Source organism: Phoenix dactylifera, chromosome 17 (assembly GCF_009389715.1).
Source record: "Phoenix dactylifera cultivar Barhee BC4 chromosome 17, palm_55x_up_171113_PBpolish2nd_filt_p, whole genome shotgun sequence".
Lineage (NCBI taxonomy): Eukaryota > Viridiplantae > Streptophyta > Magnoliopsida > Arecales > Arecaceae > Phoenix > Phoenix dactylifera.
The window spans coordinates 3867823-3895683 of record NC_052408.1 but is presented as its reverse complement, the minus strand read 5'-3'; the positions used below and the strand labels follow the sequence as shown (position 1 = coordinate 3895683).

Sequence of the window (27861 nt, the reverse complement as noted above, 5' to 3'; positions counted from 1 at the left end):
TCCAGCATGCGAGGGGGCAGAAGTTATCTACTCTACTACATTTAGGGGACTGACTATGGGTGGAGCTAAGGAGGACTCTATGGAAACTCCTAAGAGGACTGGAGTTCTTGAAGAGATCAAGGATGTGATGCTGCTTGAGTTGCCAAAGAAGCTTCCACTAGGAGGATGGTGGATTATAGGACTATGATTAGCTATACAAGGCCTTGTCCAACATTCAAGGGGCATAATATGTGGCATGATTAGAGAGTTGTCATATAATTCTACCTTGACAAAGCTTCCAAGAAAAAAATGGATGAATCAGAAGAGGTGGCAATTTGAGCATTCATGAAAATATGATGAGGGCGTTGCTGACTTGGGTGGGGGAGAATAGCATGGCTCGAGCCTTCCATGCACCAATTGTTGCATTGATTCCTTATTGAAAGGAGTCTAATGAGATAGAAGTTTGTAGAATTCTCCAGAAGCCTAAAGATTTGGCAGGAAGGGAAGATACATTTTCAGGCTATTTTAAAAAGAGCTAGAGCGAACCTAACCTTTGAAATTGTGACACTTTTTATATATCCTAACTGTTTGTTGTACTTGATAGAGCCTATAAAAGTAGGGAAGGTCTCATGAGCCAAACTACCCAAGAAGAGAATTGTAAAAGTTTTCTAGTAGAATACAACTCTCTATTCTTCCAAACAGACACTCTCTCTCATGTGCCTGCTTCTTCTCTAAGAGTTCTAACTTGAGAGGTTAGAGTAATAGGCTGACTTAGAGGTGATCGTTGGTAAGCAAAGCTTCTAAGTTCTGCACTACTACTTGAATAAATATTAAGCTTGTGACACTAGCTAGGCTTATGGTGCATGTCCACTTTTATTAATCTAATACTAGTAGCTAGAAAAGATACATAATTTAAGACAAAGAAGAAATTAAAATAGAGAAAGAAATGTAACAAATCTTACACACTATCTGCTCCATTTTCTTTCAATATTTTTGTTATTTTTTTTTGAAATTTTGACTCATGCATTAGAGACTTCTTAATCACTCAATTTAATTCTTTAGCCTATGGCCCACCTCATTACTACAACATCTTCAAAAGGGACAAGTAGTAAGTTTTTGGTTTTAAAGGTTTGCGCTACTTGCAACTTGTCAACTCCAAATCCTAACTGAAATTAGACTCATTTACAATTAAGATGGTCTTGTTGGATAATCCTAACTTTCGATTTTTTTTTTAAATAACCTCACTAAAATACTTTTATTTTCAATAGATTTAGATGGATTGATGGTAATGAGTGTGGATAAAAATAGCCAGGCCATGAGTTTGATGATTGGGCTAAACGAATAATGTTTAAAGTTTTTAACCAAACAACCTAAAATTTAGGCTACTCAATCAATTAATGTGCCACCCTTCTAAGTTTGTAGTATGTAAATAATATCTTCCAACTTATCTGTAGTGAGACTTATGATGAACAACTACAAAGAGAGAGACACACACAGAAAGAGAAATTAAAATAGAGAAAGATATACGATAAGTATTCCTATCTACTCCAATTTTTGTATAGATATTTTTTATTCTTATACTTAAACCTTTTTGAGTGCATAGAACCTTTCTTATAACTCAAATTAATCCTTGTGTAGCCCATGATCCATCTCATCACTGTTGGACCAACCTTAAAGGTAAAAGTTAGTTTATGTTTTAATGATTTGTTAGCATAAAACACATTGTCAGGTTCATAGACAAAGTTAAATCAAACACATTTATTATTGGGATGGTCAGCCAAACCCTAATGGGTTATAAAAATAGATCCACTCAAATATATCTGTTTTCAACAAATAGATTAATTGATTGCTTGGAACATAAATTACCATCCCCAAGCTCAACCATGTTCAACAACTCTAAAATATGGGCTACTGGGTCGACATAAGATTGCCTTGATTAGGTCTGTTGTTCTTAATTGATTTCTTTTGGTATATCTCTGGTGAGATTTACTAATGGTTACTAATATAATTAGAAAAAAAACAAGATAATGAGGATTAAAATAGAGAAGGAAACTTGATAAATCTTATGCATATAATCTTTCATTTTCTTGCCAATGCTTTTTGATTTTGTTTTTAAACCTCTTTGATAACATAGAGCCTTTCCAATCAATCGAAACCTTGGATTAGCCCATGGTCCACCTCAATAATGTCAAGTCTAAATGGCAAAAAAGTTATTTTTAGGTTTAAATGTTCTATCTACCATATGGCAACCTATTATTTCTAGAGCCAAACTTGAACACAAACACAATTGCAATCAAGATGCATGGTCTTGGATATTCAAACCCAAATAGATTTTCTAAAAAATACCCTCACTCAAATCCATTCATTTCAAATTTAGATAAATTGACAATTTGGATCAAAAAAAGCCACCCCTAAGCTTAACTATAAAAGTAGTCTAAAATGTTGCCACTAGATTAGCCCATGTTAGCTAAGCTAGGCTTGTAATTCTTAACAAATATCTTATAGCATATCTTTGGTGATATTTACCAATATATTATATATTGGTCTTTGAAAAAGAGAGGCAAGATATGCCTCTGTGTGTGTGTAAAGAGAGAGAAATTAAAATAGAGAAGAAAACATGCCAATCTTATACACACTATCTACTCCATTTTGTATGCTAGTATTTTCTTTTTATTAACCTCTTAATTACATATAACCTTTCTAATCACTTAAAACTAAACTTTGATTAGCCCACGGTGCATTACACAACAAAGTTTCAAGTTAAAAGGGATTGTCCAACATATGCACCCTACTTGCATACTTATTTTTATTAGTATTTTTTTCTTAATCTCCTTGATCACATAGAATATTTCTAATTAAATAAACTAAATCTTGATTAGATTAGGTCCGCCACATTATTACTACTATTTTAAAAAGCTTTGATTTTAAATATTTTGTTCAACTTATGACAACTTGTCTTCATACTTATCTTCTTTTATGTCAGTAATTTTTTTTCTTCTTTTTCTTAACCTTTTTGATCATATCAAACCTTTTTGAATTTTAAATGGTGGTCCATCTCATTACTATCACTATCCTAAAATGTGAAAATAGTTTGGGCTTAAAAGGTCTATCTAACTTATGACCACCTATCTACATGCACATTTTTTGTGTCAGTATTTTTTGTTCTTATCCTTAACCTATTTGACTACGTAGAGTCATTTTAAAAATTTAAAACGAACCTTGATTCGCATATGGCCCACCTCATTACTACCACTATCCTAAAAGGTAACAAAAAAATAAAAAGTTTGTTTCAAGTTTAATGGGTTTGTCTAACTTATGACAACCTATGCACACTCTTATTTTCTATGTCAGTATTTTTTGTTTTTTCTCTTAACCTATTTGACTGTATAGAACCATTCTAATGACCTAAATTGTAGTATATCTCATTACTACTTCTATTCTAAAATGTAAAAAGTTAGTTTTAGGTTTAAATAGTTTGTCCATGACAACTTGCTTAGATATCCGTGTCATTTTTTTTGTTCTTTTTCTTAACCCCTTTGACTACATAGAATATTTCTAATTACTTAAATCTCTTTAACTACATAGAACCTTTCTAAATTAGCTAAATTGAACCATGATTATCCCATGGCCACCTCATTATTATTACTATCTTTAAAAGTAAAAAAAAGAGAGAGTTAGTTTCGAGTTTAATGGTCTAACTTATGGTACCCTGTCAAGTTCAGATAGAGCCAAACTTGAACCGCATGCATTTATATTCATGATAGTCATAGAAAAACTTTTTTTTTTTGTGGAAAACATCCTCAATCAAATCCATTTATTTTGGTTCGAACAAGTTGATTAGGTTTGGTCAAAGATTGCCACCCTGAACTCAATCATGTTTTGGTTGGTCTGCACCCGATCATGTTCAAAGTCTCTATTTGAGCAGCCTAAATAGTGGGTTGCCTTGGGTAGGCTTGCAATGGGTACTGGGCAATCAATATCATTTAGATATGCTTGGTGTGTTTTTCTGATGAATACTACTTGATACCTCTTAGTGCACTCTAAATGAGTGTCAAATTTGGTTTTTCTGCACCATATACTGGATAGGTGGTTTATGAAGGGCTTTATTCACATTTTACCCATGGAGTTCAAAAAAAATCCAATCGAGTTGTATTAAAGGGGTATGGCAAGGGGTTCTGTTTCTAATTATTACTGGTAGTCAGAAAAGTATGGTAATAAATGAGGAGCATAACCTCTCTTAGCCTATTCTTGAAATACCCTACTTGTTTAGATGTGTCTCTCTCTATATAGTTTGCGCTTCTTATAGGCTTACGGAGAGAGAGAGAGAGGCGAAGATAGTTGGAGAGCAGAGAGAAGAGATGGATCCTCCGCAGCAGCAAGAAAAAGAGTATGAAGTTTACGGCATAGATATCCCGGAAGAGGCCATCATGGAAGCTGATGAAGATATGATCCCCGTTAAAAATGAGTCTGAGCCAACTAGTTCCAAAAAGGTTAGGCTAGTTGGCTATTTTCTTTCTTTCTTCCTTTCTAGTTTGCTTTCCTTTCCTTTTTGATAGACTAGATTGGTGCAATATATTGCAGATCTTAGAGAATGTTCAGAAGAGGCTTAGCGACCTCAACAAGGAGGCTCGCATCCTCCAAGAGAAGAAGGCCAAGGTCGAGAAGGAAATGGGCATCGCCGGAGGTATCTTATCTTTACCACCTCTTTTCATTTTTTTCAGTTATTCTATGACTGCATTTTGTTTTAGACAAACTTCTAGTAGATAGAGATATAGATATAGATATATCTTTTACTGGCACTTCTTAAGAAAGATAAAAAAAAATCTGTATGGTAGTGCTCAATAAAAAGCCTTTATCACACAAGGGAAAGGTAAAGAACTACCTTTGGAAGAAGCTAGAACAACAACTAGCTTTTGGGGTATCCCTATAACTAGCACCTACTCTATTTCTGAAACATTAATTTCTTGTTGGAGGTGCAAATGGAATAGTGCATTTAGATTTAGATAACTCATTAAAAACCTAGACTAAATCTGAAATATGATTTTGTGGTTCATTCTGAAGCTTCCAATGTGAATCACAAACTCCAGAAAGCCGGATTTAATTAGAGTTAAATACATCCTTGTTAAAACCAGGTACATTTAAAAGTGCCTTCCATGCTTTTCCTTTTTTTTTCTTTCAAAAATCAAACAAGTGAAATGCATCTCCTCAAAGAGCTTTTTTGTTGAAGCGCTTCTCAAAATACCTCTATGAAAAACCAGAAGAAATATGAAAGATAGACATTTGTGGCTTTATAAGAAAGCAAAAACTCTTTTCCAAACCAATTTTGTTTGGTAGCGCCCAACTGACATGGCTGCTTACGCAGGTAAAAGTTAAAAATCCGCCCTTGATATAAGTTGGAAAGCAAGCTATTTAATGATGTTTCTATGGAGCACCTATTTTGTTTCCCCAAATAGAGTTTGCCTTGCAAATAAGACATGGGAGTTACAAATGAATTATGTGAACTTGCATCCATTTATCGTGTCATGAACCTAGCCCAAACTGCTCGCCTCTTTCGCTGAAGACAAAGATTGATTGCTAGCTTTAGTTAGGCAGTAAGCGAAAAGGTGGACTCTCGGTCATCCGAATCCTCTATCTAAACTCAAAATGCTAGCAAATCTGAAATCAAGTCCACTTGAGTTGAGTTGGATCCAGATCCTGGAACTAAATCAACATAAAAAATACTTTTGGGTTTTGTTTTTAAATAATGCAAAATGGTCGGAAAGACCACCATATATTTTATTAGAAATGAAATGGATAAAAAAGATAAAGAAAACTAGGAAGGGGTAAGAGAAAATGCAAGGAAAAAACTAGGAAAAAAGAAAAGTGAACAGCAGTGGAGGATTTATTTTCATATCTGAATCTATTTGAATATGGATAGAAATTTAAGCATCCGACTAATATCCATATTTGTATCCATATCCATCAATAAAAAAGGATATGAATATGGATAGACAATTATCCGATCTGTATCCAAATATTCGATTCTATTATAACCCTATTTAATTTTATATAGCACTCAAGAACTTTAAAGAAAAATAAATGATCATATTAATATGCTATTAATTTGATTTATCATCCACTTAGTAATATCTTTGATTCTGTGGTTCTAAATTTAATTTTTATATCCATACTTTCATTATTCAATTTGTATCCGTATTCATTTGAAACAAATATGGTTATAAATTTTTGCATCTGACCAACATCCATATCTATATCTATATTCGTTGAATAAAATAAATAATAATATAGATATGCTAGTATCCGTTCCATATCGGATTCGATTTCAGCCCTACTAACTAAACCACCCAACAACACAAAATTCCAAGCCCAACCAGTCCAACAGTCCAATAACAAGCATAGCCCACAACAGAAATATCTCAGCCCAGACATTGCAAATATTAATTGCCTAAGTCTACCCAATCAGACATTTTTCTAGCATCTACTCAATAAAATACAATAGTTGAAACAATGTGATAAACCATCAGAATAACAAATCAACTGTTCTAATAAATATGCTCAAATGGAAACGTCTTCCTGAAACCAGTAGAGCTTCACATTCAAAATGCTTACATTAAGATCCTTTTGGAGTCTGATGCATACCAACATAATAAGATTCAAAATGCCATCCTTTCAGCACAGTCATTATCTTCATATAAATGTTCTTTGTTGAGTTTGTTACTCTGAGAGCAAGGTACAGACTGCAAGAACTTATCTGAGTGGGGATAAGGGGCCAATTGCAGCCAAATGCCCCTTATCTTGATCTGGACTAGACTCGGTCTCCTACACTGTGATGAATTAGTTAATCAAAGAGAAATGGGGAATTTGTGGCACCAATTAACTACTAATTCTATCTTACTAAACTAAATTCAGACACATTTGACAAATAAGAAAGATTACGAAGGGAAAGGAATAACTATCCCAAGTTTCACAATTCTACAACCAAATGGTGTCTAACAGCATATCCATCTGTTCCAAAATGATCAGTAGTTCAAAATGATCAGATATGATTTCCCTCAGAAGAGGGGAAAAAAGATCATACATCATACATAGGTGATAATTCTCAGTTCTCGAGTATGTTACCTTGAGCTCTTATACTAGAATGTGGTATGGAAAGTGACATCTTGAAAATATTACAATAAACTGGAAAGACATGATCTAGTAATGTTACTGAAGAGTTATTGACATTGTTAAATGAAACGAAGATACACCATATGTTTACTATAATTGTTTTTTAATGGTGAGATACCAGCAATGTTTAACTTGATCTCTATTCTTCAAACCTAAGTAAGGCGTAAACTTTCAGTACCATTTCTTATATTAGTTGGGTTGGTACAGTATGGTACTAGTCATATGTCGTATTATAGCATATGTGACACCAACAAACATGTGTTGGTATAGTCGGTATGATATAGTATTGAGATGTGTATCAAATATTGGTCGATCACCAATATAAAATATTGTAGTTGGTATGAACTATTACAAAATGGTGTTCATAAGAATATAGTTTTGGAACATTTTTTAGCTAGCTTTTTCGACTAAGTTTCTAATACCGAAATTAGCAGGAGCTAAGGGAAATTTTAAGAATACAATGAGGAAAATTCTTTTAGCATATTATTTGTTTATCTTATATGCTTTTCAAGTGTTCAACATTGGTAATTCTTATTTTGGCAAAATAATTATGATATGGTCATGCATCATCTTCCTATACCGGACATATCTTTGAAGCCAAAGTGTAGGAAATTAGAAAAAAAGGCAGCAGAGAAGTGGTTACACTTGGACCCTTTTTGCTTTAAAAAAATTCTTAGATTGAACCATGACGTTATTATCTTTAATTTGGAGTGCCCTTCCAATTTCCATGCATCTCTAGAGCCCGTATGTTTGTAAAAGTCACGTGACTGTTGCGTGAGTATCTAAATCTTGAAAATTTCTAAAATGCCTTTACAAAATAGGATTTACGGCCACAATGGATGATGGGATCGTCATCCGAAAAATTTCAGCATGCGAAAAAACCTAAGCTTTCTCCTTTTAGCTTGATTACAAGAATCCACTCGACGAAGAGCTGCAAGATTCGATCTTTCGGAAGAAAGTTCGCATCTTTAGCAGATGGCTTTTTAGTTTTTCGCGAGGGCGGTCTCCAGGGCATCGAAGAGCTTCCGGGTGGGAGGAGTCGAAGCTGGCGGTGGCGGTGGCGGTGGCGATAGCCTCTTTGAGGCGGTCGAGGGCCCTGACATGCTCACCGTCCCTTCTCCACCACCAGCCCAGCAGGTGGGTGGGGCTCGTGCTCCTGGGTGGGCCTGGTCTTCTTCTTCTTCTTCTTGCGGTTGGAGAGGTCGAGGGAGCGGTAGATGTCGTCGACAGTGAGGACGGAGGTGGAGACGAGGAGGCGGTGGAGGTGAGGTTTAGAGGGGACCGCTGTGAGCTCGATGGAGGTCATAGACATCAAACTCGAAGAGGTTGGCGATGACCCCCGTCCTCTCTCCCATCGCCGACGCCCCTACACAAGGTCAGCCGCTCAATCCCCGATTACATCAAGTTCATGCCCATCTCATTTTGTCTTGCCCAAGAGAAGAATAGAGTATCCCCTGTCGTGGTGGTGATAAGTATATTTGCTTTGTTATTCTCAAGTTAGATTTTTACGACAGAGATATTTAAATCCCCCATCCATTTTTGGTTTTTAACATTCCTTTTCACTCTCTTAAACAACCAATAGAGAAAGATACTAATAACAAAGTTGGATGAGATGATGAAATCCTCCATGATTTCCAAGCGTTACAGTAAATACATCCAGGGGTGTTCGATTGATATTTGGGCTGGAGTCAGAGGAGGTGGCGACTGGCGAGGAGAGGTGGGGAGGGTCGAGTGGTCAGCATTGGTAATGGTGGGGCAGAGGCTGAGAGGGGTAGGGGCACCAGTGGCAAGGATGGGGACTTGGAGAGTGAGAATTGGGAGCACCTGTGTCTCCTCGAAGCATGGGTCCTCTAGGAAGCAGAGCCATGGGCGAGGGCAAGGACAATAATTTGGGAGGAAGAAGCGGATAATATTGGTAGGGGGATTTTGGTCATTTGAATATTTCTGTCAACGGTGTTAGTGAGAAGATGGATAGAAGAGCCAATTTTGGTCTGATATCTGACTTGGTGGATTTATCTGGCGCTTTTTGAACCAAAAGGGGTCCAAGTGTGACTTGGTCAAAGTACAAGGGTTGCTACTGGATTTTTCTTTCTCTCTATATCTAATGGCATTCATAGCCGTGGTGATTTCCTTGTGCTTCAGGTGAAATACAAGTGGTTTATCCAAAATCATGTCAAAACAATCTGGTTTCCTTTAAAATAGGCTGAAATAGATTAAAGAAATTTACCTAATTTTGTCTGCTTTTAGCTTGGCAAGCCACAAAACTGATTTTCTTTTCTTTTCTTTTTTTGAAACAAACGGGAGGGGTTTACCCTATATTGTTTGAATCCAGGTCATTGGGCATCACCACCAATGACTTCACCAACTCGACTTGGCAACAAAATGAAGGTTTTTGTCTCAACCGAGTTCTTGTTTGTATTGGTATCAAGCAACTCCTGAATGACATATACAAATGTTGGTCCTATTATATTGGTCGATATAATACGATGAAACCTAAGATATTGGCCTACATTTATATTGGCCGATATCTTTCAGTCACTTTTTTTGCCCTCCGTAAATAGACTTTTACTTAATAAATCTTGAAATCAATGCTTAAAAATATAGTTCTTGATCCTGGATTTTTCATATTGGCTGAGATTCCAATATCTTTGTTTGTAAATATCTGTCGAGGTCTTAAAACTTTTGATTCTCACCAAATTTTTTCACTTACCTTATTGGCCAAGATAAATTAAGCTCTTGATTTATCTTGGTCTCGGCTATTCGCTGAGGTTTTGGAAACCTTGAAAAACTATCAGTGAAGTATGCCTTGGTATTACTTTTATAGTACTTTTTTTGCATCTGAGGAGGATATAGCAGATGGTAAGTAATTTCACTTACTAAGTAATCTATGCTCTTCTTTTCTATAAATATGTGTTTGTAAAAGAAAAGGAAAGTTATTATCCTTTATTTTCTCTAGCGAAATAAGGTCATTGATGGAGCACCTATAAGCATCAATAATAATAAATGTAAGATAATTTCTTTTGTCATTGTTAGTTTGATTCTTTTTTTTTTTTGTAGAGTAATCAATTTGACAAAATTATAGCATAGTAGTTAATCTAACCCTATTTGGTTGTTTCAAAAGAAATTGTAAGTGTTTGAAATAAGGATTGCTGCATTAGTCGGCTCTATACCGTACCGAGCGTACTGTAACGAATGCACCGTACTATATCAATACCAAACTGGTACGTAGACTCGTACTGCACCGATACTCGGTACACCTCGCTGTCTCGTACTGTACTGCGTACTGACACTACAAGATGGTACCGGTACCGAGACGACGAATCTTGGTTTGAAATTAGAAGAACCTATTGATTTCACAAGAGTGAGAAAAATCCGTTAAATGAGAATACTGGCATGAAAGCCTCGTTGCATCGAGTTATAGTTCCAATTTAGTTGGACAACGATAAAACCTAAACTAACAACATTCCCACTCCGCAGGAGATCTATGCAGGAGGTGAGGCATGACAATCAATCAAATAACGAAGCGAATGATGTGGATGATTTCCTAGGTGTACAGATGGAAGATCCTCCATTAATGCTGGCTTGGTAAACTAAACATGCCTATCTGGTTCTTGAAATAGGGAGATTAGCTCACAATGATGGCATCACCAACAACTTGACAAGGGGTGAAGTGAAATAATCTTGGGGCTATGGTTGATCAAGGAAGGTACCATAGAATGACCTAAGGCCATATTTAATCTAAGAGATATTTTGATATGCCTTAGAAAGCCAGCAAGAGCACAACACCAGAGGATCACTGTTCAACACAACTTCATCCAATATATCAACAGGTCCAATGCCTTCTTCGAGATGTTGGAGAGTGGAGGTCCGAATTGTTCCTCACTCCATGTGAAGAATTGCTCGATTATGTTCCCAAGAGTGGTGGTCCAACTTGTTAGCATGCTATTATTGTGTATTGAAAGCAACCCCTTATAGTGGAGGTTGGACATGCTAAGAAGTTCATGTTTTGATTCGTGTCTCCCTCTGAAGTGTTCCTCGTGATGAAGGTTAATCCTTGCATCTTTTGGGTGTGTTATGTCCTTTTATTTCTTCTCTTTATCAATAATACCAAAAAATTATATTTCTCTTTTGGTTGTCTTGTGTATTCTTATTTCTTCTCACTTAACAATGGAAATTGTAAAACCCTTTTCATGGAGGAAATAAAATTGTATTGCTTGGTTATTAAGCAAACCAGTCAGCGACTAGCACCACCATTTGCAAGAGAATTGACCTGGCATGCCGCATATGCATAAATCGATCGCGTGCTAAGGCATCCTTGTGGATGGAATAATTTTACTAGTATTTGGCATGTGGACTATAAATGCTTTATCCAAAGATTTAGAAGTTGGTGCACAAACAAGAACCGATCATTGGTTGGTTGGTTGGTTAGGTATCATGGTATGTAAAGCATGATGTAGGGCATAAATCAACACCTATTCACTTAAATTGGAAAGAAAAGAAAAAGGTGTACCAAGTTAAACTTTGGGGGGGGGGGGGTGCTAGGATCAATGTCAGGTGGTATCGAGTGTTGGTTCTTGGTCAGTACTAGCCATTATGCTCGACTCCTACAGCCTTGGTTTTATTCAGGAGAAGGGAACATTTGATGGATGGCTATGATACTAGTGATCAACATATCTGGAGTAAATTTTCTCTCTATTTAATATGCTTTTCCTCTTTGTTATATAGAGGGGTGCACCTATCAAAGAGGATGGCATAAGTATATGATATATGGGCCCTAGAGATATTAATGATAAGAATATGTTTTGTGAGCTTAGGAGGGATTAATCATTGCCTTCTACCCTATAGGATTACTTTTTCAAAATGAATTAACCAACATATCTAATGCCTTGTACCTAGATCTATCCAGACCCTAAAGAGTGGAGGTTGAAGTTGTTCCTTTGTCCACATGAAGAATTTCTCGATTTCGTTCCTAAGAGTTGTGGTCCATCCCGCCCTCATTACTGCCACTGTGTATTGAATAGAACCCGTCCTAGTGGAGATTAGACTTGTTGAGAAGTTTACATCCCGATTTTTCTCTTCCTCTAAACTATTCATCATGAGGAAGGTTTATCCTTGTATCCTAATTATATTTCTCTTTTAGTGTGTTATTTTATTCTTGATTCTTCTTTATTAACTATGTCACTTTTATGGAAATTGTGAAATCCTCTTCCTTAAGGCAATAAAACCTGTATTGCTTGGTTGATAAACAAACCAATTGGCGACTAGCATGGCATGCCATGGATGCTCAAACAATCACGTGCTAAGGCATCCTCGTGGGCAGTTGGTAGGCAAGGTATCATGTAAGTAAAACATAACGTAGGGCACAGATCAACACTAATTGACTTAAACGGGAAAGAAAAGAAAAAGGTGTACCAAGTAAAACTTTGTTGGGGGGGAGGGGGAGGGGTGCCTAGTATCAATGTTGGGTGGGTCAAATGTTGGTTACTAGTCAATACTAGCCATTATGCTTGACCCCTGAAGTCTTGGTTTTACTCTAAACAAGGGAACATTTGATGGATGGGTGTGACACTAGTGATCAGCATATTTGGAGTAAATTTTATCTCTCTCCCTCTCTTTCTATTTAATATGCTTCTTCCTCTCTTTGTTATATGGAGGGGTGTATTGACTAAAAAGAAAGGTGTAAACATGGTTTGCTGTATCGTGCTAAACCGGCCAGTTCAAGGCATACCGAATTAGACCAGTCGGTTACAGGCATGATTCCTTATGTCGGTACGAAATGGAGGGAGAAAGAGAAGGAGAGAGAGGAAGAGAGAGAGAGGATGAGAAAGAGAGAGCTCAGAAAGAGGGAGAAAGGGCTCGTTAGTCCCCCTTATTTTATTTTGAAATAAGGATTCTCTGTTTTGAAATGAAATAGGGCATCCATCCTTTTTTTTTTTTGCCGATTTTGAACTAAAGTCGGCAAACGGCAAGGATTGCTGAACCGGGCCGACCCGATCCCTGACCGGATTGGTTTGCTTATAGAAAACGGTTCCGGCCCCGTACTAGACAGAACTAGACAAAATCGGATAGTTCCGTCCGGTTCGAACCAGTACCAAACCGGACCAGGCGCTAATCGGTATGGTACTCGGTACCGGTTCAACAATCTTTGGCAAACGGTTTGCCAACTTTGTTGGGGAGAGGAAAGGAGGGAGGAAGGGAGAGGGAGGCCGAGAGAGAGGATGAGAGAAAGTGTTCGAAAAGAGGGAAAGAGGGCTTGGGAAGCCCCTCTTATTTCATTTTGAAATAGGGATCCCACTATTTCGAAATGAAACAGGGGATCCATCCTGTTTATTTTTTGCTGATTTTGAACTGAAGTTAGCAAACAATTTGTTGACTTTGCTATAATGAAGTTGGCAAACCATTCGCCGACTTTAGTTCAAAAAATTCAAAAAAATTATTAGTTTGCTTCAACATGGTATAGTATGGGACTGAGTTCCGGTTCAGCAAACTTTGGGTGTAAATATATGATATATGGGTCCTACCGTTAAAAATTTACTCTATATAGAGATATTGATGATAAGAAACCTTTTTTTTAAAAGTTTAGGAGGGGCTAATCCTACATTCTACCTATATGTGCCCCACCCTTTCAAGGCTGACTCTAAAGGGAACTAAACTCCCGGCCTCTTGCTTAAGTGGCAAGAGATGATCCCATCTGAGCAAATGTTGGGTGATGATGGTAAGAACCTTAATGCGAATCATTTAAATTGATGCAATAGGCACCTTAATTTATAAATATGAAAAGAGCCAAGGTCATTGTTGACATAACAATATAAGAATATTTGGTGGCTCATATTCAAGGGTGTAATCTACTGAGCTTGATCGAGCTTGGGTGGGATCGAGGTTGATTTGTTTACCCTTTATTTCAAGATTAATTGAGCTTAATTTTGAATTGAGCTGAATGCAAGCCTATTTGATTAGCTTGACGATCCTAAATTGAGCTGAAATTAGTTCAAGATTATATGAAACATGGTTCAAGCTTGACTGAAAGCTCAATTCTTGGCTTAGCCCTAAATTAACATTTAATTGATCCAAAGAATAAAATGAATGCACCAACTAGAACCTTAACCGATGATCTATTATATATAAATCAAATATATGCGAGCCTTTTTGAGCCAAACTTGATCAAACTGGTTGATCTTTGGCTTGGCTTGAATTTGAGCCTGTTTTGCCGATTCAATCTTGGTTTGTTTAGCTTCATTCCAAGCGTGATTCAAGCTTTTCTCAAGCCATGTCCGAGCTGTGCTCAAGTTGCTCTGCTCCTCTGACTACCGTACTCATATAAGAGAAGTAATGACAATGCTTGAAAGTTACCACAATAATGTGATTTTGTTCAAGTTGGATGATATTATGAGAATTTATAAGAAATGTAATTTACTATTTCTCTAGAGCTTTATAATATCAAAACTTTTACAAATTGAATTCATGTGAAAGGCCCCAAGAAAGCTTGTAGCACAATCATGTACCACTAGATTATACTATCTTGCAAAATTGCAATGTACATAGCAAAAGTCATTAAATAAAGAAGTATGAAATATATAGCAAATATACTAAGAAGGCAGGTTTGGTTCCATAGTATGTGGTCTTTGCCCTAAGCGATATCCCCTTCTTATGCATGATTTCCAGCTAAGGTTGCTCTCAATTTGCAAGGCATCCCAACAAGTGCAATCATGAGTATGAATGGACCAAAAGACTATTTATCGCATGAAGAAAAAAAATAGTAGGTTAAAACTTAAGGGAAGAAGCTTACAAAGTAATGGCCATGATTCTTTGAAACATTTTAAATTCTGTTACATGAAGTGTTAATATTTTTGGCCAATGAATTAGAGAGGATCTTCATGACACTTTATATTGAAGTTGATGAGTTTCAGCATGGATAAGAACTTTCCTTTTTTAATATAAGGAATTGAAGGCCAAAAGCTCCTAAATATACTAATAGAATAAAATAACTAGAATAGGAAAGAAAAGAGAGCAAAAACCACCTTGGAAAGCCCCATGTAGAAGAACGCACTACAGCTATCCCAACTTGTAGATGAGTAGACAAATCATTATTTATTGCTGTTACTTAAAATGGACTGATCTTTGGAGAGATTGAAAGCCATAAGAAGGTTCCGTTAGATCTTTCAATACATTGGCAGCTCTCCATGAGGTCCATAATGATTGAAAGTTGGCTGGCAGGCTAGGTATGTTTAAGTTGTGTAGAAGTTTGGACCAAAGCTGATTAATGAAGGTACCATTAACAAAAAGATGGTCCAAATTTTCTTTGATATCATTGCAAAATGGACAACCTTAGTGTTTTTTTTCCGATTTTCTTTTTGAGATTGGCTCTTGTGTTGATCTTTTTTTTCATAACGTAGCTAGAGGAAGATCCTTGAGAGGTACCAGAGATTTCTGGAGTGTTTTTTGTAGAAGGGCAATTGAGGCCTCCCAATCCACAAACTTATGCATGAACTTCCAAGGAAAGTTGGATGCATCTTACTTTCCATAAGTGCATCGTGCATAGTCAAACTGGGTAGGGATTGCGCTACCTTGATATTCCATTTTGAGTTGCATCTACTCCATTGAGATGCCTTCGTTACAAGTTTCTTCCTGCAATGGCCATAAAGATTAGGGAAGAGCATGCTCAATACAGTATCCACCAACCATGTGTCTTCCCATAAATGTATATCACAACCATTCCCAAGCTTAGATGCCAGTCTATTCCAATTGAGAGGCAAACTAGAGAGAATAATTGTTCATAAGGGAGAAATTCTCTTTTAAGGCGTCCAATGAGATGCCATTTTAATTTTTTTGTGATATGCACAGAAAATTTAAGATCTCCAAACACCTCTGTCTCACTTCAAATATATTCATGCCCACTTAGGCAAGAGAGACATATTAACTTGTTCCAAGTTTTGACACCCAAGTTCGTTCATTGTCTATTTTCTAGTTAACTAGACATGCTAGACCAGATAGGGTTGAAAGTGGATTGGGTGATATCCGTCTCAATCTATTTTCATATCTAAATCTATCCGGATATGGATACAAATTTGCCATCTGACTAATATCCATATCTATATCCATATCCGTTAAAGAAAAAAGATATGGATATGGATAGACAATTATCCAATCCATGTCTAAATATCTAGTTCTTTTTGTAATCCTATTTAATCTTGAATATCATTCATGAACTTTGAGGGAAATAAATGACCATATTAGCATGTTATTGACTTAGTTTACCTTCTATTTAATGATATCATTGACTTTATGGTCATAAAGTTTAACTATCTGACTTATATCCTTATTTATTTTCATACTTTAATATCTGATATGTATCCATATTTGTTTTAAACAAATATGGATAAGAATTTGCATCCGCTTAATATCTGTATCCACATCCATATTCACCAAATATAAATGGATAGGTGTATGAATATACCGATCTCCAATATTTGATCCTTTTTCGGCCCTAAGACTAGAGGCAATTGTGGAGCCTTTCCAAAGGAAGGAATGTCCTTACCTATCTACACTTTAAGTGACAAATAATGGAAGCTTGTTAATCGACATGTATTGCAGAAGAGTTGATAGAATCACATCAATCAATGTTAATCATCTCCTAATGGAGAGGAATTTCATTTTCCATGAATCAAGTTGTCTATCAACCCTAGAAATAAAAGGTGTCCAAGTCGATTTTGGTAGTTTGCCGGCTGTTAGCGACAATCCAAGGTAGGATAAAGGAAGATTCTTGATATTACGATTCATCCAAGAAGCAAAACCTTTTTTGTTCGATTGTGCACCCTAATAGGTAATGGAAGATTTCTGATAGTTAATAGCCAAACAAAAAATAAGTTCAAGCAGTACAAGATCAATATAAGGTTGCTAACAGTCTTTTTACTTACCTTGGTGAAAACTAATATGGCATCCACCATTGAAATATTTTGACTTTGCCTTGTATCCAAGGATTGCCAAGCCCTTTAACCAAATTTTTTATTTCATCATGATGAAGTATCTTGCCTAGTGGGTTTACTTTCTACAACAAAGAGGAATAACGATGAAGTGTGATCTTGCCTTACTCCTAGAGCAAGAAGTCCAGTTGCCAAATTCTCCATTAACATTTATCGCAATTTTGCTAGAGCATACTATGTCTTGTACCCATTGAATCCATGTACCAGGAAACCCTTCATATTTCAAAATGTTGATCAAGAACTTCAAATTTAGTTTATTGAAAGCTTTCTCAAAGTCTATTTTGCATATCAATCCTTCAACATTCAACTTTTTAACGTTGAAGATGTTTGGGGCACATAGTATGTTGTCCATAATTGATCTTTACTTTGATGAAGATTGTTCAATGAATGTATGCACGGTATCAACTTATTAGCTAACACTTTTGAGGCAATCTTAATGCAGCTGTGAATATGGTTGATTGGTCAAAAGTCCGACCGTGAGGAGGCAACTTCCTTTTTAGGTATAAGGGCCAGAATAGCATAATTTATTCTAACCAGATCTAAGTTATGAGAATGAAGTTGGGAAAATATAGTGAAGAAATCCTTTTTAACCACGCCTCAGAAGAGACAATAGAAACATATAGCAGAACCATCCAGCCCTGGGCTTTTGTCACCATCTAATTGGAACTTGACATATAAATATAACCCATTTGATATATTCTGACAAGCATGAATGTTGCATTAAGTGTCAAAAAAAGATTGGTTGTGCTGCACTTTCTGTTAGTTGCATGTTTTACCTCTATACTTTTTAGTTTTTACATTCATGGATTTGCAATCCCCACTATGATACTATGTTTCATGCATTTTCTATGATATGCGATATTCTCTTCTCTTTTACTGATTTAAGTTCTTTGCTGGATGATTGATGAGGTCCTATTTTAATTTTTATGTTTTCATGTATTCTTTGTTGTGGTTGAAACATGTTAGAAGATTCATCTGGTGCTTCTATCGGCCTTCCTGAAAAAGAGGAAATCGATTCCCGTTCCATCTTTGTTGGCAATGTAAGGCTTTCTAATATTTTTTCTTCATCACAGAGCTTTCCATTATGTAGTTTAGTCCTTGAGATTGATTTATTCTCAAATTCAAAATTGCATAAAGAGAATTGTCTTAAAAGTAGGGGTAAAATATATAGGTTATGCACAAGAACTACCTTTCCATAAATGAGTCTGAACTGACAAAAGCATATATAAAGCTCACAAGCTTTATGCAAAAGGAGAGTGGAAATGGGAGAGGGAGGGAGAGCTGTAACTTGTTTGCACGCGCGCTGAGCATATTCTTGCCCTTTTTAGCTTCTTTAAACTCACTCTTTTCGAGTTGGTCTCAATATTTATAGTGCTTAATTTAATTTGAAGATGTTGAAGTTGTCCATTAATTGGAGGATCCATTTAGCAGGCCATATTATTATACAACACTTCCTGTTATGTGACTCACTGGTTCTGAAATGCATGATGCAAATAACCTGAGCTTTTACTCACTCTCAAATGGTAATTTTTGATTTACTGATCATATTACATGTAGCATGCTTTTAATTAAAATTGCTCGCTTTAAATTCAAGTTGGTGGTAACTAATATCAATGAGAAAGCATTTGTGGAGATCTAATTAGGTTATCAATTTGTTCAGATGAGTGGACCATGTGATAGATAATAGTCGAGTGAGATTAATAACAATATAGAAATGATTTGAGAAATGGATCTGCAAGTCGCATTAATATTAAGATACCAGTGGAAGACAACTGTAAAAATGTGATAGGTGATCAGTTTGAGTTTTGATACTCTTAGGATTATGTACATCTTTACGCATGTAATTACTGATGACAGCTCTCAATGTACAAGGAAAGGTCATCAGGACAAGTTTTTCTATGAAAACACCAAGAAATGCCGTCATCTTATCATTGAATTGTTTTCCTTTTGGTCAGGTGCCATAAATTATGAAATACAAACAGTGCAATGTAAAATGTAGCTTCAGATAAGTTGGTGGCCCAGTATTGATTTTTGGTAGTTCACTCTGTTTTCAGACATAGCAATGAAATTTATACTCATTTGAGGAAGTAACTTTCAGCTTGTTCAAGATATTTATGCTATCTTTTGTTCCCCATGTTGACTAGGAAGGGTGATACTAAGTGGTATACTAGGGCATAATAAGTTGGAAGCGGCAGTTTCTAAAACAAGGATTAATTTTTAGCAGAGAAGTTATAAGGAACAATTTTTGATGTATGATATAAATATTGTAATGGTTAATGTATCGTGCAAGAGCATTAATTCGTTGTACTTTCGTAGCTATTATTAAGACAAATATCTCAAAGTCTATCAGATTATACATTTGTAAACAAATCAAAATTACAGTATTATTATTAGTCATCCAATAGTTGAGCAACACATTTTGCCAGGTTGATTATGCTTGCAATCCCGAGGAGATTCAACAACACTTCCAGTCTTGTGGCACAGTAAACAGAGTAACAATTTTGTCTGACATCTTCGGCCAGCCCAAGGGATATGCATATGTGGAGTTTGCAGAAGTAGATGCTGTTCAGAATGCTCTCTTATTGAATGAAACAGAGTTGCATGGTCGTCCATTGAGGGTTTGTCGTAATTCCTTAACAGAATAGCTTTATTATATGACTTTTTTAAAAACTTGCTTGGATGCGGTGAAGGTGCCACCTAAAAGAGAACAGGTTTGCTATATAACCTTTATAAAAATTGTTTGGACTAGCAGGTGTTGCCTAAAAGAACCAACATTCCAGGAATGAAACAGAACTGGGGTCCTTTTGGTTATGGGTAAGCCTTTTTTCTCATGCTTTCGTGGCTTTATATGCTTTTGCATGCTCAGAAGAAGACTGCTTTCATGTATTTTTATTTTTTTTAAAAATCAAATTTTGAGTTCACAGGGCACCTGTGCAATGCTCTCATGCACACAAATCGTCATTACCATTTCTCTTGGCCTCAAGCCTAAAAAATACTTGTTCATGTTAAACTCTAAGACTAACATCATAGGATTACAGCTCACACGTATGGATGCCAGAGTAGCACAGAGTTGAGAATCCCAGGCTGACTCTGCTACTTAAATGCTTTCAGTTTCCTTCTTTTGAAATGACTTCCTTTAATATTTTGCACTGATGTGGAATACAGCATTGAAGTTTTGATCAGAGCTTACAGTCCAATAGAGCTGATTATGTATGATTCTAAGGTTGGACACTAAGATTGAATGCCGGATAAAACTATATAAAGAGTTAAGGTTCAACTATAAATCATAGGTTTGTTCTGGATTGCTGGATGTGATGATAAAAAATTCATTTGAAGAAATTTAAAAGGTAAAACAAGATAAGATATGATTTTGGGCTTATGAACTCTACAAAGTTTAGTGGAAATACTTGAAAGGAGAACTTTGTGATGATTTTAAGTTTTAATCACTAGGAACAAAACATACTCTGATGCTTTATTCTACTTTTACTATAAAGTTGGTTGCAACTTGCAACTAGTTTGCCATTCCCACAATTTCAATTTCATCTGGATACTCACAGGAATCCATTATGTGATCTTTAAGCTAGCAGAATTTCATTCCTAAAAGCGATTTGTAAGACTGTGTGAGACTGTGTAGGCAAATGCAGCCTCTTGCCTACCCTGCATAAAGCCAAGGTAGCCTTAATATATTTTCACACCAAATAGTGGTTTCTGAAGTGCCATGGTATAAAGTCAGGTAGCTCTAATCATAACATTTTTATTTGATACGCAAGTTCTTGTAGTTTATGTTCAAAAAAGTAAACATGCTCGTATTTTATAGATGGTATAATGTTGTGCATTTTATTTTATAGATGTATAATATGTAACATAGACGGATGGTAAATATGGAGATAATGTATGGGATATTTTGCTTTTGTTATAACATGCTTAATTAATGCATGAGAGATATTGTATTAATATAAGAAGTGGACTATTGTTAGATGTTAGTGTTTGGGATACTTTTACCAGCTGAAGACAATAATGAAACATGAAACTTAGAAAGCAAAAAAAAAGTTTGCTTACATATTCGGAAGGGGCTGTCAACTTGCAATCAGAATAAGGAATGACATAACACCTTAGTAGATGGAAACTTAGGGTGACAATCTTTTCAACCACTCGCCCCCTATAGTCACCTCCTAGGCACTTTATTATTCTAAACATTTTTGAGAGATTTGAATCAAGCAGATATTGGGAGCTTTTATGGTATAAAATCAATGTTTCTAATTATTTAATTTGTTTTTGTTGGTGTAAGGAATACAAATTTTTGTTAGTAATGGAATGGCTTATTACATAAAATTGATTCTATTCCATAATCTGACAACAATGAAACAATGGAGTGGATTTTCCTGTTCCTTTGGCAATGGCATTTCAAGAAGATCAACATAAGGTTGATTCTAAATCTTAATATAACTGGCTTAACCAAACCATTCTTTCAAAGGCATTTCTTTCTGTTGTGCCTGTATGGTGGGTTGGACATGATGATTCCACTTGTGATCTATTACCTTTCCATTTTGAATTCCATTTTGTCTCATTTTTATTCCTAGGAACCAGATGTAGCCTTATTCTGCTAAAATTTCTGATAATAAATGCCATTTGGTTGCTTGTTGCACATAGCAAATGTTGGAACCTGCAGAGGTTAGATTACAACATTCCAGTACCCACTTTTTGAACCAAACTTGGCCATAAGAGTTTACAGGACCTGAATGGAGCTTCTCTAGGTAATTTGTTAATATACAAAATGAGGAGTGGTTTTGGAAATTTATCAAAATGAATACATCTAATGGCTTGCATGGAGAAGCATATAGATTTTCTGGGTATATAGAGAAACTGAAGTTGGAAAGAGTAATGAATTCTCTTTTAGAGGGAGAGATGGTAGTAGAATTATATCCAGAGATGTTGTTCCCTAGGTTTGTTGTCAGCTCTAGAAAACAATGTTCTAAGTGATTGTTTATTTAACGTTTTGAATTCTTTTCTAGAGGGAGAGATGGTAGTAGAATTATATCCTGAGATGTTGTTCCCTAGGTTTGTTGCGAGCTCTAGGAACAATGTTCTAAGTGATTGTTTATTTAACATTTTGAGAAATTCTGTTTTCAGAAGAAATCTGCACAAAAGAAAGATTGATGAAATGGTAAAGCGTTTTGGTTTTACTCCTGGTAGTACATTTAAATAGGTAGCCAGCTGCAAATCATGGAGGTGAGAAGCCAACTGATATTTTGCTGTGTAAATCTTCTTACAATTTCTGATCCTTTGGGAGCTGGCATCATAATTGATGTTAGTTTGAAACCAAAAGATTCTTTTAAAATTCAAGGCTTTTGATGGAATTCCACATGTCAAAAATCCTCATGGTATCCACACCTACTGAGATCAGGATTCATCAAGAAGACAATGCTATCTAGGCTGTTTGGAAGTTCTAGGCAGATCTTGGAAACAAGTTCTTTCTAACTAGGTTTTGTGTAGTTGCTGAGAAAGTGAGATAAAAGTTAGAAGAAAATCTTCTTTCCACCATGTCAATGCAAAGAAAATTTAATAAGAGAAAGTAAGGAAAGAATAAACTGCCATTTTTTTGTGGCCTAAAATATTCTTCTCAAATAGGTAGTAATTTTGAGAGAAAAAAGCAATAGGCAAGTGGATAACAATAACTTGTATGTAGCACTACTTCCTTTACAACTTTCCCTATAACACTCTCAACCCGACCAAAGAAGATAACTATTAATTTTCTTCTCTTCTCCTGTTATTCTGCTTTTCTTTTCTTTCTCCTGTTATTCTGCTTTTCTTTTCTTTCATTTGTTAGGTAACAGTAAATATTCTTAAAGCTATTGCCAAAATCTTCCCTAATAGTCTCTCATGAACCTGCTCTCCTGAGTCTGCATGACCTGCAACCCACCTTACAGACTTTGGATGGTGCTACTATCTAATGTTGAAAATAATATGATTTTTTTTTTCAAATATATGCTTCTGATCATTCATGTATACAACATATTAAAAGAATTGCCCAAAATGTTGTAAAGATTCTAGGATTCTTTATAATTCTCCTGACATCTCACAGATCATAGAAATATTTTGGAACCTCTCGAGTTCATTTTTGGTCTTCCAAAAATTCTCCCTCAGTCTCCCATCAACTGGTTACATAAATCCATGCCATACGGAAGTTTATGTCAACTTATACCTGCATGCCTTCTACTCCTTTCGAATTTATGCTCTTTGGCATTCTCCCCCACCAAGTCATGACATACATTTGTTGTTTCTGCTAGTGCCTTCTCCATCTAGCATTGGTGGAACTTCTTGCCATTCCTTTTCACCTTGGGCCCTCTTTGTGCTAACTCTTCTTCTGCATGACATTTGCATCAATTCTTGGATTCTCCTGCGTCTTATCCTTTTTAAGGTCCAGATCAACTCTTTTGAAACTGTGCTCACCTTACACTTGTCCCCACCTCTGTAAGGCTAGTGATCCTCTGGATACTGGTCATACGGGATTTCCATCCCCCCCTCTTTGATGAAAAAATACCACATATAGAAGCTTATCGGTGCAAAGCAAATATATGAATGTCATTTTAGTATAAGCTCATTTACTCTGGCATTTGCTTTATTATTTCCTTTTTGGTTAAACATTTGGTATGCTATTCCACAATGTTATACAATATCTTATATGACATTTTCAATTTTCGCCTACATATACAGAAAAATTCCAAGGTTTAGGCGAGCAATGCGCTACAGACCATACTACTGAAGGGTGTATGCATCACTGCATGGCAAACTCTACTGTGGCATTCGCCAGGTTGCTGTGCATGACATGTGGAAGACCCAGAATCTTTAAAAGTGATGGCTCCAGTGTCAAGAACATTATGGGACTCATGACTTTTCTTTGCCCTATTAAGCCAGATTTCTAGATTAGTATGAACTAATATGTTTTAACATAAGTTATGTTATATGTTTCTCTTTTTTATTAACTAGATGTCAGAAGTTGCTCAAACCCAGCTGGAGTGTTTCACCTTTGATGCATCAAGAAAGCGCAACTTGGCCCTCTTTTATGTGGTTCATAACCTGCCTTGTTTCAGTCATGATGGATGTTACAAGAAAGGATAGTGGAAAAAGCTAGAAAACACTTGCTACCGATCACTGGTCAGTTCATTGAGGGATGTGGGAGTCGGTGATTGCCTAGGCAGAGGTGGAGCCTGAGAGATACCGGACGAACTGAGCGGTGATCACCGGATGAAGTCGGTGATCACCGCAGCCGACGCCTCTATGTTTGGCAGCAATCCCTACTGCCACATCCTGGATGAGCTGGTGGTGATCATTAGCAGCTAATCGATAGCAGTACTCAAGGACAGTTCAACTTGCTGACACAAGATCCTCTTGGCTTGGTCATATCACTATACATGATAATTACTTGGCCACCCTTGTATTATATTGGTCCTTGTTGCACAATGTGATGATGCATATGATACATGCACACAACACGCACACACATATTGTGTCAGCTAATTATCTTCATAAATGTGATGATGTATATGATCCATGCACACAACAAATACACACACACACACACATTGTGTCAGCTATTTTTCTTTATTGAGAATTAGGATATGTAGAAGCCCCAGCTAAAATCAGACTTGAGTGCAGGATCCAATCCATGTCTCTAGAATCAAGATAAATGACTTTACCAACTCTTCCAATTCGTACCCTCTAGTTGATGTGAAAGTTAAATTGCATTTCATAAGGCTTGGCTCACTTGGATATGATTTAACCCATTTAGCAAGCAAAACAAACTCAATAGAACACATTAAAGTTCAACATATTGTAGACTCATAAAAATAATCATGTACGATAAAGTCTTAAAATCCATTGTCCTTGCTATAAGAAACATATTCTGTACCACTAGCTGTAAAAATCAATGTGATCAGAATGTGAAAGAAAGTGGAACTAGATTATTTTTAATATCCTTTCTGATTTGAAACTACTTGGATATTTACTCTTTCTCCCCCATCTTCCTCCTACTTTTTTTTTGGATTTTTCGAAGAAGAAGATATAGAGCTACACCACCTTGTATTGGGTAAAACTAGAGATCGAAATCTGGTCTCTAGTATCACAAGATGGAGTCTTATAAACTCCATCATCGACACCTTAATAGATATTGGAAGGATAATGTTTGATTTCTTTTATCTTTTAATTTTTGTGAGAAATCATGAACAGTTTCACCCAAGGATGTGATGCTTCTTTTTTCTTTTTGAGAAGAAGAGGGGTGTATCCTTTATTTATTTCATGAGATATAGAAACAAGTAGGAAATGAAGAAGAGAAAGGAGTCAACTTGAGCTTGAGAACAAACTAGCAAGGAATTTGAAATCAGCAGCTGCTTTAGAATTTACCACATAGCTCCAATCTTTTCAGCACCTCCAGATGTCAAATAGCAGGACTCCTTGACGGTCTTGCTTTTGCCATTGAAAACCCTGTCATTTCTTTGAAGTCATAATCTCCACAAAATAGGTATGATTAGAAGCCACCATCCAGTTCTCAACTACTTAGAAACCTTGAGTTTTTGACTTTGTATGTCTCTATAAGCATGTAGCAACCATGTGCTTGGAAGTTGAAGCATGAGCACAGAGAGATGATTTGAGTGCAATGGAGTTGCTTGGAAATGGCCGGTTGCAGGCCAAAACCAACAAACGAAAGAGAGTACTTACTTTTGGTCTGATGGAAAACACAAGGTGACCTGTTGAATAACCAAAAGTTTGAAACCTCACTGACAAAATATAGGAAACAAAATGAAAATCTTAAAGTACTAATAACATGTTCATGTACAATGTCTGTTGCTTTTGGCACCTAATGTTTGGATTATTTTTCTCTTGCATCAGTTGAAAGCATTCTATGAGATAGATTTTTACCTATGCTTGCTTATTTTAATATATTAACCAGTCTGGCCGTGCCTGTGCCTGGACCTCTTTTTCTATATTCCTCATGAAACAAGTTACCAAAGTCCAGAATAAGCTAGCACTGGAGCCATGCCTTGAAACACCTGCCTTCCTAACACCCTTTTTTGCACTGTAGTTCGGTAGAAAGATGTTTGATTTCAGAGTTAGCAGAGTGACATGCATCTAGATGGACTACGACAAGGTGTGATTAGAAATTCAAATCGATCCATTTAATAGCTAAAGAATATTAAACAAAAGAGAGTAATACTAGAGAATATGTTATTGTATTAAATTCTAATAATTTTTATCGAACATGTCACAAACATGAAAATTAAGATTCATAGGAAGGTGAAGGGTGTCTGCTAGCTGAATTGGTAAAGCCTTATTTTGATATAAGGGACTTGGAACCTGTGAGGATCTGTGCGGGCGTATGTTTAATCCCACATCGATTATTCGCTGGATAGATCTTGAATACTTATACATGATTAAATGGTATCAGAGCGGATGAGGTCATGAGTTATAGAACTTGGGATCTGTGAGGACCTATGCGGGCGTATGTTTAGTCCCACATCGGTTATTCGCTGGTTATTCGTTGGGTATGCTTGGTCCCACATCAGTTGTTCCCCCACTTATTTTGTTTCACTCTCTTTCATTTTTATGCATTTGATAAAAGGATAAACCAGGATCCTGATTTGAAGATGATCATTCTTGTAGAAAATCAAAAGTGTGTAGTTAACGCATCCAATAAAATAGCTCTATGCATCCAACAATATGCACTTGCGATGTTATGCAGAGAGATTATTTCAGATGAAGCAATATGAAAATCTTTGGAACCAGAAGCAGAGTACAGAAGTTGCGAGAGAACTACTTCAATGTTCATGCAGAGAGAATATTTCAGATGAAGCATTATGAAAATCTTTGGAACTAGAAGCAGAGTACAGAAGTTGCAAGAGAACTACTTTTGCCAGACTCAGGATTTTATTGGGTGTGGACATAACAGACTTCAGCGACAAGCAGAAATTGAAAGATACCCATTAAATGCACGCTTTGATAATAAGCTTGAGGTTGCTAGAATGGGTTTCTTTTGGAAAGACCAACAGAGATACATCGCTGATGCAGTCGCAACAAATTTCAGACATTGTGATGCTAGGCTTATGTGCCCCCTGGAATGTAATAAGGTGGGATTAAAGAAATTATTTATAACAGAACTCAGGCAGAATCAGATAGATAAAACATTGAAGTCGGATTTTTTAATCGTTAGTATAATCAATCAGGTTAATTTGACCCGACGATGACAGGTATACTCTCTCTCCTTTGCATACTTCAAGTGGACAGGTTTCTGATGCATTAGATGTACATGTTGCTATGCTCGGTTACTAGCAAATACAATATCACTGGACAGCTTGGTAAGATATAGCTCAAAGAGGCCTAGTTGGAGAGTAAAGGAGTAGTTAGGCACAGCTAACAAGTAAGGTTATACTATCAACAACCAACCAAACAAACAAAAGCACAGGTAAACAGGAATAATTTGAGAAGGCAATTTCCATCCCTAAAGATATAAATTCAAGTGCTCAAAGCATAAAATAACAATAGGATGACTAGATAGTGCTGCTGGCATATTAAATGTTTTCAACAGTCCTCAACAAAATAACAACAGGATGACTAGATACTGCTTTCAAATTAGGGACTGCTTGATACTACTATTTATTAATGTTCACTTTGTAACGTTTAATTAATTCATTCAATTATACAAAATCCATTTAGATGGTATGACTAGTTTCCTTTCAACCTC

The 27861-nt window shown here is 36.2% G+C and overlaps 1 protein-coding gene across 3 annotated transcripts; it reads left to right on the top strand.

Moving 5' to 3' along the window:
• Positions 1–4322: 4322 nt before the first annotated feature.
• On the top strand, positions 4323–27358 carry LOC103723539 (polyadenylate-binding protein 1-like). 3 transcript variants are annotated; one of them, XM_039114765.1, is made up of 6 exons: positions 4323–4469; positions 4561–4663; positions 18093–18166; positions 19553–19744; positions 19879–19940; positions 23841–27358. In XM_039114765.1, the coding sequence occupies exons 1-6, from the start codon at positions 4338–4340 to the stop codon at positions 23887–23889; spliced, it is 612 nt and encodes a 203-aa protein (XP_038970693.1). In that variant the 5' UTR covers positions 4323–4337; the 3' UTR covers positions 23890–27358. The 3 variants fall into 3 exon arrangements, with proteins under 3 accessions (XP_038970693.1, XP_026655940.1, XP_026655939.1); XM_026800139.2 differs by lacking the exons at positions 4323–4469; positions 4561–4663 and adding exons at positions 8176–8521; positions 9479–9534 and having other exon boundaries at positions 18096–18166; XM_026800138.2 differs by lacking the exons at positions 4323–4469; positions 4561–4663 and adding exons at positions 8176–8521; positions 9479–9534.
• Positions 27359–27861: the final 503 nt, after the last annotated feature.